The 16376-nt window shown below is 42.3% G+C and overlaps 1 protein-coding gene across 7 annotated transcripts in view; it reads left to right on the top strand.

The window, feature by feature from the left end:
* Rnf185 (ring finger protein 185) overlaps window positions 1-14617 on the top strand; it is a 43305-nt gene extending 28688 nt beyond the window's left edge. For all 7 annotated transcript variants that reach the window (XM_008841022.3, XM_008841020.3, XM_017800119.2 and 4 more), the window contains 4 exons: window positions 2958-3070; window positions 4313-4367; window positions 10988-11105; window positions 12301-14617. In XM_008841022.3, coding sequence (XP_008839244.1) covers window positions 2958-3070; window positions 4313-4367; window positions 10988-11105; window positions 12301-12398 — 384 coding nt within the window. In that variant the 3' untranslated portion in view covers window positions 12399-14617. The remainder of the gene's footprint in view (window positions 1-2957; window positions 3071-4312; window positions 4368-10987; window positions 11106-12300) is intronic.
* Window positions 14618-16376: the final 1759 nt, after the last annotated feature.

Raw genomic sequence — 16376 nt, 5'->3', positions numbered from 1 at the left:
TAAGGAGGTCATTTCATATCTGAGTTGGTCCTGATTCTTCCCAGTAGCCACTGTGGCCTTAGCTGGCCACCACTTTTCTGGGTCTCAGTGACATATTTGATAATATAGATCTTTTTTTTTTAATTTTAGACAGGGTCTCATGTAGCCCAGGCTATCCATAAATTCACTATGTAGTTGAGGATGATCTTGAACTCCTGATCCTCATGACTTCAAGTGTGTGATTAATACTAAGCAAGCATTCTACCAACTGAACTATATTCCCAGCTATTAGGCTCTGTTTTATTTTTGAACTTCATACTTATAAAAGGTACCTACTGAGCTGGAGAGATGGCTCTGTGGTTAAGAGCACTTGATGGTCTTACAGAGGACCAGAGTTCAGTTCCCAGCATCCACATTGAGTGGCTCACTACCACCTGTAACTCCAACTCCAGGAGATCAGCACCATCTTTCTGGCCTCTATAGGTATCCACATGCATGGGTGCATATTCTCTCTCTCTCTGCCTCACAGATGCGCGCGCACACACACACACACACACGTGCACACACACACACACACACACAAATAAAAGACAAATCTTAAAAAAATACCTCCTTGCTAGGCGTGATGGTACACGATTGTAGTCCCAGCACTCCGGAGGCAGAGGCAGGTGGATCTCTTATTAGTTCAAGGCCAGCCTGGTCTACATAGTGAGTTCTAAGACAGCTGGGGCTACAAGGAGACCCTGTCTCAAAAACACCAAAAAAAAAAAAAACAAAAAAAACTTCCTTTCATAATAATACTCCCTCTTTCCTGAAAGGTCTTGAAAATGTTAAGAAGAGGTAAACTCTTTTTATATCACTAGATAACTTTTGTGAAGGAAAAAGGTCCATTTTCCTAGCTTTGACTTATTATGAAAACCAGTTATTAATCACTTAACCATTTGTAAGGTGGACCTGAACCTGGCATTGGCAGCTGAATATGAACAGTCACAACCAGCTAACCATCTCCATGGTTGTCAGCAGTAGAGCTCCACACTCACAGGTAGCTTAGAGAATGTGGGGAGAGGACAAGTACCAAGCTGCTAGCACCTCAGAACTTGAGTAGGAGAAAGAAGAGGGAGGTAGGAATGAGCATTCTGACCCAAGCAGAACCTGGCACAACATGTTGGTGTGAGCCCTGGAAGATCATACAACATGAGTTTTGGAGATGTTGTCAGGGACATAGAATGTAAAATCATGAAATGCTGCCATTTTTGTGTCCTTGACCTCTTTGGTTCATGTTTGTCTAATAAGCTTTATATCTTTAGGACTAAAGATGCAATTTATGTCCTAAAATAAGTTCATCTATACCGTGTGTATTTAGCATATGCAAGGTTCTGAGTTTAATCCATACTAAAAATAAGTAAAAGTTAAGAAAATATGCATACAAAATTATCCAGTATCTAGAAAGAAATCATAGATTGGGCGTGATGGCACACTCTAGCAATCCAAGCACTTAGGAGGTAAAAGAATTTGAAGTTCAGTGTCAGCATCAACTACATAGCCAATTTGAGGCCAACCTGAGTCACTGAGACTCTGCCACAAGAAGAAAAAAAAGACATTAGAAGTATAGCGTTTTTTAAGAAAGTTAAATAAAACATTTTAATGTAAAACATTAATAGCATTTCAATAATAAGCAAAGTGTATCCCTTAAAACAATACTGTCACCAGAAAATGATTAACTTATATCCAGATGCTAATGTTACACAGATATTGGGGAAATGCTACAAAAATGAGAAATCGGGGCTGGAGAGATGGCTCAGATGTACCAGTCACTCTTGCAGAGGACCCGAGTTCAGTTCCCCACACCCATTTCAGGTGGCCTACAGTTGCAGGCCTACAACTCCAGCTCCAGGGGATCCCACTTCCTCTTCTGGTCTCTGAGGGCACCTGCACTCATATGTACATACCTCCACACAGATACACATACACATAATTAAAAATAAACTAAATCTTTTTATATATATATATATATATATGAGAGGTGGGTTTTTTTGTTGTTGTTGTTGTTTTGTCTTTTTGAGACAGGGTCTCCCTGTAGCCCCAGCTGTCCTGGAACTCACTATGTAGACCAGGCTGGCCTCGAACTCACGGAGATCCGCCTGCCTCTGCCTCCTGAGTGCTGGGATTAAAGGCGTGCACCACCACACCCAGCTTTTATTTTATTTTATGTGCATGTATGTGAGTGCACCCATGTCATGCAATGCCATGGAGGTCAGAAGAGGGCATTAGATTCTCCTGGAACTGGAGTTAAGGATGGTTCCTAGCCACCATGTGGGTGCTGGGAATCAAACCCAGGTCCTCTGCAAGAGCAGTCAGTGCTCTTAACCGCTGAGCCATCTCTCTAGCCCCTAAACCTTTTTTTAAAAAAATGAGAGCTCACAGAAAATTAAGACTTACCTTATGATAATAAAATTGATCGTTTAAGGAAGGCAGAGATTAAAGTGTGTTGTACTCACACCAGCAGTCTGCCTGGGGCTCACAGGTCCTTCCTCTGTATTGCTCACAGTCCCTAGAGAGAAGCAAAAGAAGAAGAAGCCTGTTTGATTATGTGGTATTTAAAGGCAATTTTTATTTTACTACTAGTAAATATTTATTGAATGTTAGGAACCTGAATCAGACTTGGGTTCTTCAAGGTGTTCCCTACTTGGGCTGCTTAAAATTGTGATTTGACTTAAGAACTCTGGCCTTGTGTTCTCCTGTACCCAACTGAGGAGTCTCTGGTGTCCCTGGAACATTCTTGTGTTTTGTTGGGGTTTTTTTGGTCTTTTTTGAGACAGGGTCTCCCTATAGCCCCAGCTGTCCTGGAACTCACTATGTAGACCAGGCTGGCCTTGAACTCACAGAGATCCGCCTGCCTCTACCTCCCAAGTGCTGGGATTAAAGGCGTGCACCACCACACCCTGCTTCATTCTTGTGTTTTTATCTCTTACTTACAGTGGTTGGAGACCAGACCTAACAGACAAGTGTGTCCAGTTTGCAAAGCCGGCATTAGCCGAGACAAAGTCATCCCACTCTATGGCAGGGGCAGCACCGGGCAGCAGGACCCCAGGTAAAGACATGATGCATCTTATACCCATTTCTTCTCTTGGATATGAATTCACTTCCATTCATCACTCTCGAAACCTACCCTTAGTTTGGTGCTTACTGATGGCTTGATTTTTGAGGCACTTTTAATCAGGATGAGAGTCACCTGGCAAGCATAGGCAATCAAGAGAGAAGATCTGTCATTTGCAGAACTGTGTTAAATAGCTGCCCAGTGTCATAGACCAGCAGGCAGAGAGTTTGCTGGACCTGGGAACCTAGCAGTATGCAAGACACCATGATTGCAAGTATGCAAAGTGCTGTGAAAGAGCACTTCCTGCACCTTGAGAAGCAGCAGGCTTTGTAGCAGGAAAAATGTCTAAAGAGTGGGATTGCTGCAGCAGTGAAATGTAGTCTAGCAGGACAGGGAGTCTGAATGACTATGAAGTTTGGAATTTCAGAAATGGAGTTGTGGGTGGGCATTCTGTATAAAGTACTGAGAGCTCTTTTTGGTCTGGCATCCCATATTTCTCCAGAAGCATATCATCTCCCACCCATCCCCTTTCAAGTTCCTACCCATCTTTTATTAGCAGCTTTACAGTTACCTTCTTTCTTCCCGTATGAGTTGCTGTCACCCATATTCCCATCACACACATTAAGCCTCTTTACTCTATATTGTGATTGATTGCATCCTTCCTAAAACTATCATTAATTACCTTAGGAGTAGGATCAGTCTTAGTTTTGGTAGCATCCTGCCTAGTACCTGATGTGTAATAAACTCTCAATCAAGCTATTTGTTAGCTGAATGAAAAGGGGCTGAAATGTAGAAGCATAAAGTAGCACAGAGTACCAACCCAAGAGTAATGGAGGCAAAGTGAAAGATAGGGGCAGATGAGAGAGCCCTTGAATCTTCACCCTCTTCTTTGACAATCCATCCTTTGTTTTAGTTTGACCTTGGGATTTCTGGCAATCATGAGCTCATATCATGCAGGTCCAAGGAAGGCAACTGGTCATTTTTTATAACCAGCCTGTGTCAGGATCTCTGTTGCAGGAGTAGGTTGTACAGTCTGATGACTGACTGTCTTATCTGGTTTATCTGGTTTTTCTGTACAGTTGGGAAGTACATGGAGGTAGAATAGAGTTAATATTGTTAATTCAGCATAAGTTTATGTGTTGGACAGTAAAGTAGCCCTAACCCTGTTTATTGGTCAGTCCTCACAGCAACTCAAAACACTTTGTAATGGCCTTACTTTGTACTGTTTCTTTTCAGAGAGAAGACCCCTCCTCGTCCTCAAGGTCAGAGGCCAGAGCCAGAAAACAGAGGGGTGAGAAACTTTTAAAAATTAACCTGTGGCTTTTGAAATTTTCCTCTTGATTTTATACTTTTTCTTCTTGATTATAGAAGTAAAGGAAAACTTATAAAGTACAGAAAGGAAAAGAGAGGGGGTCCTTATAACCGACCATTCATATAACTGCCGGAAATGTTTCTGCCTGTTTCTTTTTCATTTGTCTTTCTCTTTTTTTCTTTTTTTTTTTGTACTTCATATGCACACACATTTTTTATTAATTTATATATATATATGTGTGTGTGTTTATTGTGGTACTTTTATATGTTTATTCCTTGGATTTTTAAAAATTTAACTTTTATTATTATTGTGTGTACATGTGATGTGTGTGTATGAACATAGGCATGTGTGTAGAGATCAGAGGACAACTTTTGGGGTTGGGTCTCTCCTTCCATCATGGATTCCAGGAATTGAACTTAGGTCATCACGCTTTACCTACTTAGCCATCTCTCTAACCGAATATCTTGGGCTTTTGAGACAGTGTTTCACTATATATCCCAAGCTGGCCTAGAACTCTACATCCTCTTGCTAAATGTTGATACCACAGGATAGGCCACCATACCTGGTTTACATTTTTTATATATATAATATTTGGCTCTTGTTTTATAACTTAAAATTTCATTTATTCTACAGTTACTATGTGCCTTAATGTAGTCTGATAGTTATAACAGTGGTGATTTATCAGGGAACATAATGAAAGATCTCTGTCCTCACAGAGTTTATACTAAAACTGAAGACTTTCAACAGTGAAGCTTAAGATTTTACTGATGATACATTGCCATAATATTTAACAGCTAATGTTCAGTTGTGTAGACTTAACATAATTTATGTAACTAATCCATTACAGGGCATTTATCTATTACTATTGCTATCTTAAATGGTACTCAGATGAACTTACAGAGTTTTGTGCAAAGTCACAAGTATTTTATGAGAATAAATTCTTAGAATTGCTAACTCAACATGTGTGCATATTTAAATCAAATATTTTATTATGCATTTACTTTTAAATTTATTTTTCATTGATTTTTTTGAGCTCATACAATGTTTTGGTCATATTTAGACCATCTTCCCAGTCTGCACCCCCTTACTATTCTACACCCAATTTTATGTACTCTTTCATGTATATATTTTAAGATCCATCAAGTCAAATTTGTGTCTGCAAATGCCCTTCAGTGTGGGTCTGTTCACTGGAGCTGGTTACCTACCCAGCATCACACCCTTAAAGAAAACAAACTCTCCCTCTCCCAGCAGCTATCGTTTATCATTTTTCAGCTAGGGTTTGGGTTTCTTACTCTCTTCTCCACATGTATGCTGAGATTTTGGCTTGAGCTTACATGGGTCTTGTGCATGCTGCCACCACTGCTATGAGTTCATATGAGTAAATGCCTAGCTGTCTGGAAAACTCTGTTTTCTTCCAGTCATCCACCATCTCTGGCGCTTACAGTCTTTCCAACCCCTCTTCCAAAATGATCCCTTGAGCCTTGGGAAACAGAAGTTATTCAGGAGTAAGCTATCTGCAGTCTCTTAGTCTCTTCATGTTGACCAGTTGTGGGTCTCTGTTAATCACCATCTGCTAAATGAGGAAGCTTCTCTGGTGGGAGTTGAGAGATGCATTAATTTATGGGTTCTCCCCTATGGCATGTAATCTGTGTAGCCACAGTTTCCTAAATCTGATATCAGTGTCGGGTATGAGCATTACTTAGCCTTGACTGGCCTGGAACTCACTATGTAGACCAGGCTGGCCCTGAACTCACAGAGATTTGCCTGCCTCTGCCTCCTAAGATGTATCACCACACCTGACTTTTTTTTTTTAAGCAATTATTAAAATATTAATGAGGGCTGGGAGTGCTTGCTTAGCATGTATGATGTCCTGGGTTTGATTCCTAGCTCCATGTAAACCAGATGTAGTGGTTCAACCTGTAATTTCAGCACTTTGATGGTAGAGGCAAGAGAATCAGGAGTTCAAGGTTATCCTCAGCTACATAGTGAGTTCAAGGCTAGCCTGGGATAAATGAGATCTTCAGTTTATAAAGTTATCGAGCATGCACAAAGCCCTGGGTTTAGTACTCAACATTGCATAATTGGGCACACTGGTGCACACCTATAATCTCAGCACTCAGGAGGTAGAAGCAACATGATGAGAAGTTCAAGGTCATCCTCAGCTAACCAACAAGTTCCAGGCTAGCTTGGGATACACCAACTGTTTAAAAAAAAAAGAAATTTGGCTGGGTGTGGTGGTGCATGCCTTTAATCCCAGTACTTGGGAGGCAGAGGCAGATGGATCTCTGTGAGTTCAAGGCCAGCCTGGTCTACAAAGCAAGTTCTAGGCCAGCTAGGGCTACAGGAAGACTCTGTCTCAAAAAAAAACTTTAAAAATTTAACTTTTTTCTACCCTTTTTAAACCATATTTTACTTTTTAAGTTTTATTTATTAATCTTTATTTTATGTGTATGAGTATATTGCCTACATGTGTGTAAGTGTACCCATATTGTGCAATGCCCAAAGAGGTCAGAAAAGGGTGTTGGATTCCCCTGGAACTGGAGTTATGGATGGTTGTAGCCAGTGCTAGGAATTGAACCCAGGTCCTCAGCCGGTACCACTGAGCCATCTCTCCAGTGCCGCTGAGCCATCTCTCCAGCCTAGATTTCAATATTCTTAATTAAAGGACCATAGAGTTAGCCAGTAGCTTGTACCTTTAATCCCAGCACTCAGGAGGTGGAGGCAGGAGGATCCCTGTAAGATTGAGGCTAGCCTGGTCTGGTTTACAGAATGAGCTCCAGGCCAACAGAGAGACACTGCACCCTCCCCAAAAGGGGGGGGGGCTTAAAGTTGCTTATAGACTGAGTCCGTTATATTAACCTGCTGTTTAAGTGATATTATGGTAATAATCTTTGTATACATACATTTTCTTTTTAAATAGGGCGTTTCCTTAGGATTACCAGGAATGGTGTATAGATTCAGGATCTGATGGAAATTGGGGGTCTTTCTCCAGATTGCCCATGACAGTATTAGCAGTAAACACTTGTTTTTGCTTTTTTGAGACAGGGTCTCCCTGTAACCATAGCTGGCCTGGAACTCTCTATGTAGAATAGGCTGGCCTTGATCTCACAGAGATATGCCTGTGTTTGCCTTCCAAGTGCTAGGATTAAAGGCATGTGCTGCCATGCCTGGCAGTAAACATTTCTTGAATGACTTTATAGAAAAACTGTATTTCAAGAATTTTATGTGCATGATCTCATTTAAGCCTCATATTAAACCATTTAAAAAGGGGTAATTGAGGTACAGTTGTATGTAGTTACCTGTCCAGAGACATAAAGAACTGAAACCTAATCCAGGTGGTATTGAAGTTCCTGCTCTTTTTAAAAAATATTTTATTTATTATTTTTATTTTATGTGTATTAGTGTATTGTCTGCATGCATGTGGGTGCACCAGTTTCGTGCAATGCCTCGGAGATCAGAAGAGGGCTTTGGATTCCCCTGGAACTGGAGTTAAGGATGGGACGTTTCTTAGCCGCCATGTGGGTGCTGGGACTTGAACCCAGGTCCTCTGCAAGAGCAGTCAGTGCTCTTAACCGCTGAGCCATCTTTCCAGCCCCTGAAAATCCTGTTCTTAACTGCCAGGCAGCAGCTCCTTTACCTTCTCAGGCTCTGCTTTCTCATGCAGCATTAGCAACCAACAGAAATCAAAGGCCCCAGGAAGCCAGAGGTCTTGGCCTTGATGGCTGAGGACACACCTCTAGTATCATAAGCATCTGCAACTGCTAGTATACTTTCTGCATACTCTTCTTCAAGAACATAAATTCATCATATTTAAGGACTTGTGGGATCATGTAGATGTTGGTAGGAAGGAAATGAGAAGGTCATTCCACAGACTGCATGAATGAAGCTATAATTCCTGATGAAACAATTGCACCTTCTCCAGTCAGGCAGTCTCTGTCCCAGGAGTCCTCAGATTCAACCATGCTGTGTCTGAGTAGTAGGCATTTCTGCACCAGGAGATGGAAACCAGTTGTTTCTCTTCCTAATAGGGTTGCTCTCTTAAGTTGTGTTAGGCTTTTCAAGTAGTGCTGTCCAAAAAGAAGTCTGGAGTCAGATGCTAGGCTGTTCAGTAAGGGAAAAGGAGCAGCCATTTTTGTGACTTGGAAAGGAGTCACAAATGTCAGCTGTTTGTGGAGAACAGTTGGTCCAGTGCTTTTTTCTTCTTTCTTTCATTCCATCATTCATTTTAAAGATCTCACCATGGATACAAAGGAAGAAAAAATAATTTTCAAGTTGTGCACAGTGATTAAGAGTGTGAGTTTTGGGATTGGAGAGGTGGCTCAGCAGTTAAGAGCATTGGCTGCTCTTGCAGAGGTTCCAAGTTCGAATCCCAGCACCCACACGGAGGCTAACAACCATCCATAACTCCAGTTCCAGGGGAATCTGACACCCTCTTCTGACCTCCAAGGTCATTGCATGACATGGGTTCACTTAAATGCAGGCAGTACAATCATACAAAAAATAATAATAAATTTTTTTTTTAAAGAGTGAGTTTTTAGGGCCAGTGAGATGGTTCCTTGGGTCAAAATACTTGCCATGTAAGCCTGGTGACCTTTGTTCAGTCCCTAGCACTCACATAAAGGTGAAAAAGAGAGAACTGACTCCACAAAGTTGTCCTCTGACCACAAGTACACCCATGTGCTCACATCCATAGCGTGCACACCTACATGCGGTGATTATAATTTTTGTAAGTGTGAATTTTCAGATTATATTGACTTAGTTAGTTTCAGATCCAAATTCTACTACTTGGTTGAGTTATTTCAACTCTTAAACCTGTTTGGTCTTTTATAGAATGCACATGATGGGAATGCAAGAATTAAACATAAGCTGCACTTGGGAGCTCTCACCTGTAGTTCCAGCACTCAGAAGGTTGAGGCAGGAGGATGGAAAGTTTGAGGCCAGCATAGACTACATAGTAAGGTCCTGTCAGAGACAAGGGAGAAGGAAAGGGAAGATTTGTGTGCTTTGTGCCCAACAGAGTTTGTACTTAAACAAGGCATTATTTATTAACAGTATTATTGTTCTTAATTTTTTCACAGAAAAGATGATTTGGTAAAGCATGCTTGGGAAAAAGAAACTGAGGCCATTACACCAACCTGCTGACAGTTGTTATTTGGGAAGAATTGTGGGGACAAGGGAGGCATAGTAGCTGTGAGATGTCTCTGACTTACTTCTTAGTTATCCTATGATGTGTGAATTTCTTATATCAAGTATATATTATTTATTTTCTGGGTTTTTTGTTTGTTTTTATTTTTTGAGATATGATCTCAGCCCAGGCTGGCATCAAACTTACTGTGTAACTAAAGATGACCTTGAATTTCTGATCCTCCTGCCCCCATCCTCCAAGTGCTGGGACTGTAGGCATGCAGTACCATACCCAGCTTTTTGCTTTTTTGCGGGGGGGGGTCCTTTTTGAGACAGGGTCTCCCCGTAGGTCCAACTGGCCTGGAACTTGCTATGTAGACCAGGCTGGCCTTGAACTCACAGAGATCCTCCTGCCTCTGCTAGGACTAAAGGCGTGTACCACCATGCCTAACTTATGTATTTCTTTTAATCAGAAAAAGAAAAAATTAAATTGTTCTAAATTATTTAAAATTCTGTGTGACATGCTGGGTGTGGTGGCACACACCTTTAATCTCAGCACTCAGGAGGCAGAGGTAGGCCTGGTCTACATAGTGAGTTCCAGGACAGCTGGGGTACAGGGAGACTCTGTCTCAAAAAGATAAAAAAAAAAAAAATTCTGTGTGACTATATGGTAATTTTTTATGTGGATTTGTGTTTTATTGGGGGGGTGTTTTCTGTTTTTACTTGAGTTTGGTATTGGGACCAAGTCTAGTTATATAGATAAAGCCATCCTGGAACTCATTATCCAACTGCTGCAGCCTCCTGGAATTGCAGGCATGTGCCCGAATACCATCATGTAGTTGAAAAGAAAAAATATATTTGAGATCAAGTCTCATGTATCACAGAGATCCTCCTGCCTCTGCCTCAGGTGCTGGGATTAAAGGCGTGCACCACTGCGCCCCAACAAGCATTTTTTTGTTTTGTAACATAAATCAGAACAATGGTCCTTGGAAAATATGTCAACAAGATTTTGATCCTAAATTCTGTTGTTGACCAATTAGTTCCATTGTTTTTGCTGTTGTAGATAATGCATAGCTTATTTTGATGCTCCTTTGTATTTGGGTATGGGACTGGTTACCAGTTATGTATTATAAATAACATGCAGGAAATTTTACAGGCTAATGTGGGACTCTGGAAAAAACTTCAAGCCCTATGAACCCTGACATTCCTCAGCAATATGTTTGGTTGGAGTGGGCCTCTTTGGACCATTTATAGATCCTTATCTTATAGTTCAGGCTAGAAGGCCAGAGATACCTCCAGAGTTTTTTGCTTTGGGGTCCGTATCGGAGGAAGAGCTGTACCCACAGCTTGTGGAAACCAGTGGCAGAGGGTAGAGAGAAACCATGGGCCCCACATGTATTATTATACTTAAGATGTGTCAATTTGATGGATGTGGGAGAAATTGGCTCACCGTTCTTCATTGCTCTTCTACACAGGGATTTCAAGGATTTGGATTTGGAGATGGTGGTTTCCAAATGTCTTTTGGAATTGGAGCATTTCCATTTGGGATATTTGCCACAGCATTTAACATAAATGATGGACGGCCTCCTCCAGGTAAGCCCTATTTCCTTAAAAAGTCAGGAACATATTAATCCTACTTGAAAGCTCTTTGGTTCGGCAGTATGTTAAGTTATAGATAATTGTCATGGCATGTATAATTAGCCTTATCAAAATGTCTTAAATTCTTTTCAGATTATGGCACTCATGCCAGTGATACTGAGCATATACTACATGTAGGTGTACATGAAAAATCCTTTATATTCCAAACTGATTGATAAGTCTGTTGATTGCCTGCCTGCAGGAGTTTATCAGAACACCCAACTGCTAGGGACTGTCCTACAACTCCAAAAGATACTGGGAGCACTCCGTTCCTTATCTTCCTTGAACATCTCTCTGCTTGTTCACATGTTCTCTCAGAGGAATGGGATCCCAAAAGGCAGGATACAAGTTCCCCTAAAGGGAAGACAGATCCTATAGAGGCAGCAGCAGCTTCCCTAGTAGCTTGCCTCTTTCTTACCTAGTCCAAGATGCTGACTGGATTTCCCAGATCATTTCATAGCCAGGGTAGACTCTGGGTCTTTTTATGTAACTAAAATAATCACAGTTTTCCTTTGTCATGTTTGTTACAATTTTCCCAGTGTGAATTCTCTCACTCTCTTTCCTCCAAAATCTGTACAGGGAACTCTTAAATAAGAGCTTCTCTAAAAGCAAAGGTTCTAGCCGAGTTCTTCTCAACCTTCCTATGTGATTTCTGGGGTTTAGTTCTTTTCTGGAAAAAGCAGGTACACAAGGCAGACATGGAACCCTGTGAGATAAGTGGATCGAGGCCATTACATCTCTGCTGCTGCCTCAGGACTCTCCTATGACCTCAGAAGGCCTCATACTGTACTTCTGGTGCTTACTCAAAACAAAGTATCAGTTAATAACGTGCATCCAGCACAGCATAGAAAAGATGTGTAACAGTAGCTTTCCTTTTACTGTTTCCTGTAGGAGTTTCCTGATAGTCAACTGCTTCATTTGTATGTGCAGGCCAACTTTTTTAAAGATAATTGGAGATCAGGTCCTCATTGTACTGTTTTGTATAATTTTGTTCTGGTTCCTATTATTTGGAATTTGAGAGCATTTTTATTGTGCAGGATTCTGTTATTTATAAAGAGATGAAGATTCAGTCTCTCAAGTTCTGGCTGTTTGCAGCATCATGCATAGCTACAGCCTTCTGACACTTCACTTCTTCCTCCTGTTTCTCTAGCTGTCCCTGGGACACCTCAGTATGTGGATGAGCAGTTCCTGTCACGCCTTTTCCTGTTTGTGGCCCTGGTGATCATGTTCTGGCTCCTGATTGCCTAATGCTGGACTCCTGTTTGCATCTACAGCAGAGCCTCTGGACTGGTGATATGCCACCCCCACTTCTAGTGTTTGACTTCCTGGCTAATCCCAACCAACCCCTGGAATCAAGGGTCAGAACACAACAAGGAGTCTTGCTTCTCTATTAGAGCTTCGGAACTCAAAACCAGTTGGTGAGGACTCCCAAGTGTCACCACTGCTGAAAACACCCTCTGTAACCTCAGGCCTTGGTGTTGAGTGCCCTCATGGGCTGCAATGTGAAGTCCTGTCCAGCCTACTCAGCAGGTCCTGATTCTACACAGGGAAGAAATGGGAAGAAAGAAACACAGTTTCTTTCACCTGAACTTTATATTATAAAAATGAAGGGATGAACCAAATGGTATTTATGGGAATTGACTTTCATCTCTTTACCCCTTAGTAATTGGCCTCCACTTCTTATTCAGAGATTTCCTTCCAGATCCCAGTGCTGTTCTGTCTGCCTTTCCTTCCCTCCCCTTCCTCAGCAAAGAGCATAATTACAGCAGCTGAAGCTGAAGTTGCTTCATGACTCTATCGGAGACTCAGTCTTCTGTCAGCTGTGGGCCTTGTTCAGTGTCTTGGCCCTAGAAAGCAACTTGAATGACCTGGCTTCCTGGTGTGGATTGTCCCTAGTGTCACCTGACTCATAGATTTCCCATCAGCTCTCTCCTCAAAACTGTGCATATGCTCCTCTCTTCCACAGGGAACTGCGTGCATATGCTCCTCTCTTCCACAGGGAAAACAGCCTAGACTACTGCTGAAGCCAAGATGACAGCTCTGCTTCAGAGCTCTGATGTGGGAACAACTGGACAAATAGCCCCTCCTCCTAAACTACAGAAATTCTGAGTAACCCTCTCTCAGAACTTGCCCAGAGAAACTGGAGGCTTTCTCAGGTCAGCCCAGCTGTATATAGAAGACCACCATTCTCTAAAGAGGTGGGGATTGGAGAGATCCACCTGTGATCTTGATTTTGGTATGGCTTGATAGATTTCCCTGAAAACTCCTGGTATGTGTGCTAAAACCAGGGAAGCTTGTGACTCCTGAGCAAGCAACACCAGGTGACTTGTAAAGCTAGGGAGCACAGTGGTAAGATGTGGTCTTCCTCCTGTGGAATCCAGGGAAAATTATTCTACCCATGAATTGAATTGTTTTTGAATTTCATAAGCTGCTTCCTCTAAATAGAATTGGACTGTGGTACCAGGTAGGTAGACTAGCTCACCCAATGATACAGTTCTTACTCTGCCTACCAGGCTTTATCTTAAAAATGCGATTTCCTGGGGACCTCAACAGTGAAGCAAGATGAGCTTCTACTGGCCTTTTGCTCACTTCTCCAGCACCCACTGCCCCAGCAATAGCCAGTAAATGGGAGAAAGCCTTTCCTAGTGCTTTGTCCAGATGTGGCTCTGTATAATTTATTGACCCCAAGACCTTGAGGATGATGAGAGAAACCCACCTTCCCATTGCGCAGTCCCCACCTGCCCTTTGTTTTTGCACCTGCCAATGCCAGTGTTCAGTGTTGAAACATAAAATATAAAGTATTGAGTAAGTAGGTGGTTTGGCAAATCCAGCTGGTAAGAATAAGCCACCAACTTGATAGTGTGCCTCACAGGTTTTAAATATTCTTTGTCACTTGGAAATCCCCAGTCACAGGGGCCCCTGGAGTGTCTCTGTTTTAGAGAGAATTGGTAGGATTCTTTGGTGTAGTGTGGCCCTTAGTAGTGGAAGGGAAACTTCAGTCAATGAACCCAAAAGAAATGAGTTTCCAGAAGAAAGATTTAAGAAGCCTTGTGAGTAGGAAAACAAATAATTTGGACTCTAGTGAAATGGAGTCAACTTAGGAGAGTGCTGACAGCAGAGACATCCCAGGAACATGCTGTCAGCAAAGCTGTGATGGCCATATGCCCTTTGTGAACCTCACAGGTCCCCAGGTGCCTCCTGCGACAGGAGAGCCAACTTGTGAGTCCCCTTTTCCTTATAGCTCTGTTTAGGCTTACCTCTCACCCCTTGGCCAAGGCAGCTTTCCTTTCTTCTGTGTGTTTTCTGTGTCCTCAACCTTCACCTTATGCCACCCCCATGGAAAAGGACCAGATCCTGACCACAGTCAGAAAATGGTAATAATGTACAGCAGCACACCTTGACCAGTCACTAATTTTCACTGTTGTGAAAGTGATTTGATTTAGAATTAAACAAATGGTTTTACATTACTGTGAGTGTGGTCTTTATGTCTTGGGAAATAAATGGTTGGGGAATGGACACACTAGTTTGGTCCCTGGGAAGTGCCTTTGTAGTCTAGTAATGTTGATGTCTTCAAATACCCACTGATAATCAGAAATAAGTACGAGCTGGAGGTCTGGCTTTATTCTCAGGCCTGACCTAGTCCTGACAAGTGCATGGAATTCCTAAGCTTGCAAGCAGCAAACTGCTGTGCTGGCTTAGCTTGTGTCCTGCCAGTATCTTTAGGGACAACCCCTCTAGTGTGCCATTTAGAGAAATTACATATTATTCTGTGTTAAAATTTCTCCCTGTGTTTAGTGACAGAGCAGGTGGGCCTTCAAATTAATTCCTCTCCCTGGAGCAGGGAGTATGCCTTCCTCGGTAATCTGTGGAATGAGATGGAGACTATTGATGAGGTTATCAATTTCTCCCATCTTCAGGCTCCTTAATACCAAAACTACAGGTCATCCCCTCTGAAAGAAGCTCATTTTGGGGCTGGAGAGATGGCTCAGCTGTTAAGAACACTGGTTGTTCTTGAAGAAGACCCGGGTTCAAATCCCAGCACCTACATGGCAGCTAACTGTCCATAACTCCAGTTCCAGGGACTCCAACAGCCTCTTCTGTCCTCCGAGGGGATTGCACAACACGGGTGCACTTACCTACATGCAGGCAATACACGCATACACATAAAAATTTTAAAAAATACTTAAAAAGAAGCCCATTTTTTTCTCTTAACCTTTGAGCTAAGATTTATCAAGTTGAACAGTGCCAAGATATAGCAGGAGAATGCAAAGTAAGGGAACTTCAGGCTAGACCTGTTGGCACAAGGCCATAATCCCAGCTACTTGGGAGACTGAGGCAGAAGGATCAAAAGTTCAGATCCTTGGGCTGGTGAGATGGCTTAGCTGTGTAAAGGCACTTGCCGCAAAGCCCGATGACCTGAGCTAAGTTGTCCTCTGACCTCTGTGCTTATATATGTCTCTCTCTCTCTCTCTCTCTCTCTCTCTCCCTCCCTCCCTCCCTCCCTCTCTCTCTCTCGTGTGTATATGCACTCACATGTCCAGCAGGACCTCTCTCCATGTGCAGGATGGAAAAAATCATGTTCCTTTTTTGCCCATGGATTCTTTCACTTTAATTCAGTACCAACCTAATGTTTACTATAAATCAGCTACTTCCTCACAAGTCAAACCAATGGCTGAAGAGGGTGCCCAGGATAAAGTCAGACACAGCTCTCCTCCCTAGCACTTTATACATACTAGGACATACAGGCCACACAAGGAATACTCAGCCAGCAGTCAGTTTGATCTGAAAAGTCAAGGCAGGAAGAAAACTGTGTGGTTTGTTTACCCAAGTGGTGGAACCAGAGGTAGCAGGGCTGAACTTTGGTGGGGGAGTTAGGGGTAGGATCTATTTCCTTGGGCCCCATTCCTACCCCTTTCCTGATCACTTGAATACTTTTTCCATTACTTAAATCTGATCTAGGGTTATAACAATTTGCCTAACCCCAACATGAAAGAATCAGATAGGAGGACATTAGGGACTAGCTGACATGGCCAGCCCATCACAACATGGAGGAACCTAATCTCCCACTGGAGAGGGAAAGTGCTGCCCTAATTGTGTGGTACCCTGCCTGTCACACTGATTGATTGATTTTGAAACAGAGTCTATCCTAGACTGGCCTCAAACTCACCATGTAGCCAAGGATGACCTTGAACTCCTGTCTGAGCTTCCTTCCTCTACTTGCTGAGT

The sequence above is a fragment of the Nannospalax galili genome, unplaced genomic scaffold (genome assembly GCF_000622305.1).
Source record: "Nannospalax galili isolate Female #2095 unplaced genomic scaffold, S.galili_v1.0 scaffold259, whole genome shotgun sequence".
Taxonomy (NCBI): domain Eukaryota; kingdom Metazoa; phylum Chordata; class Mammalia; order Rodentia; family Spalacidae; genus Nannospalax; species Nannospalax galili.
This window is presented reverse-complemented; position numbering and strand designations above follow the sequence as displayed.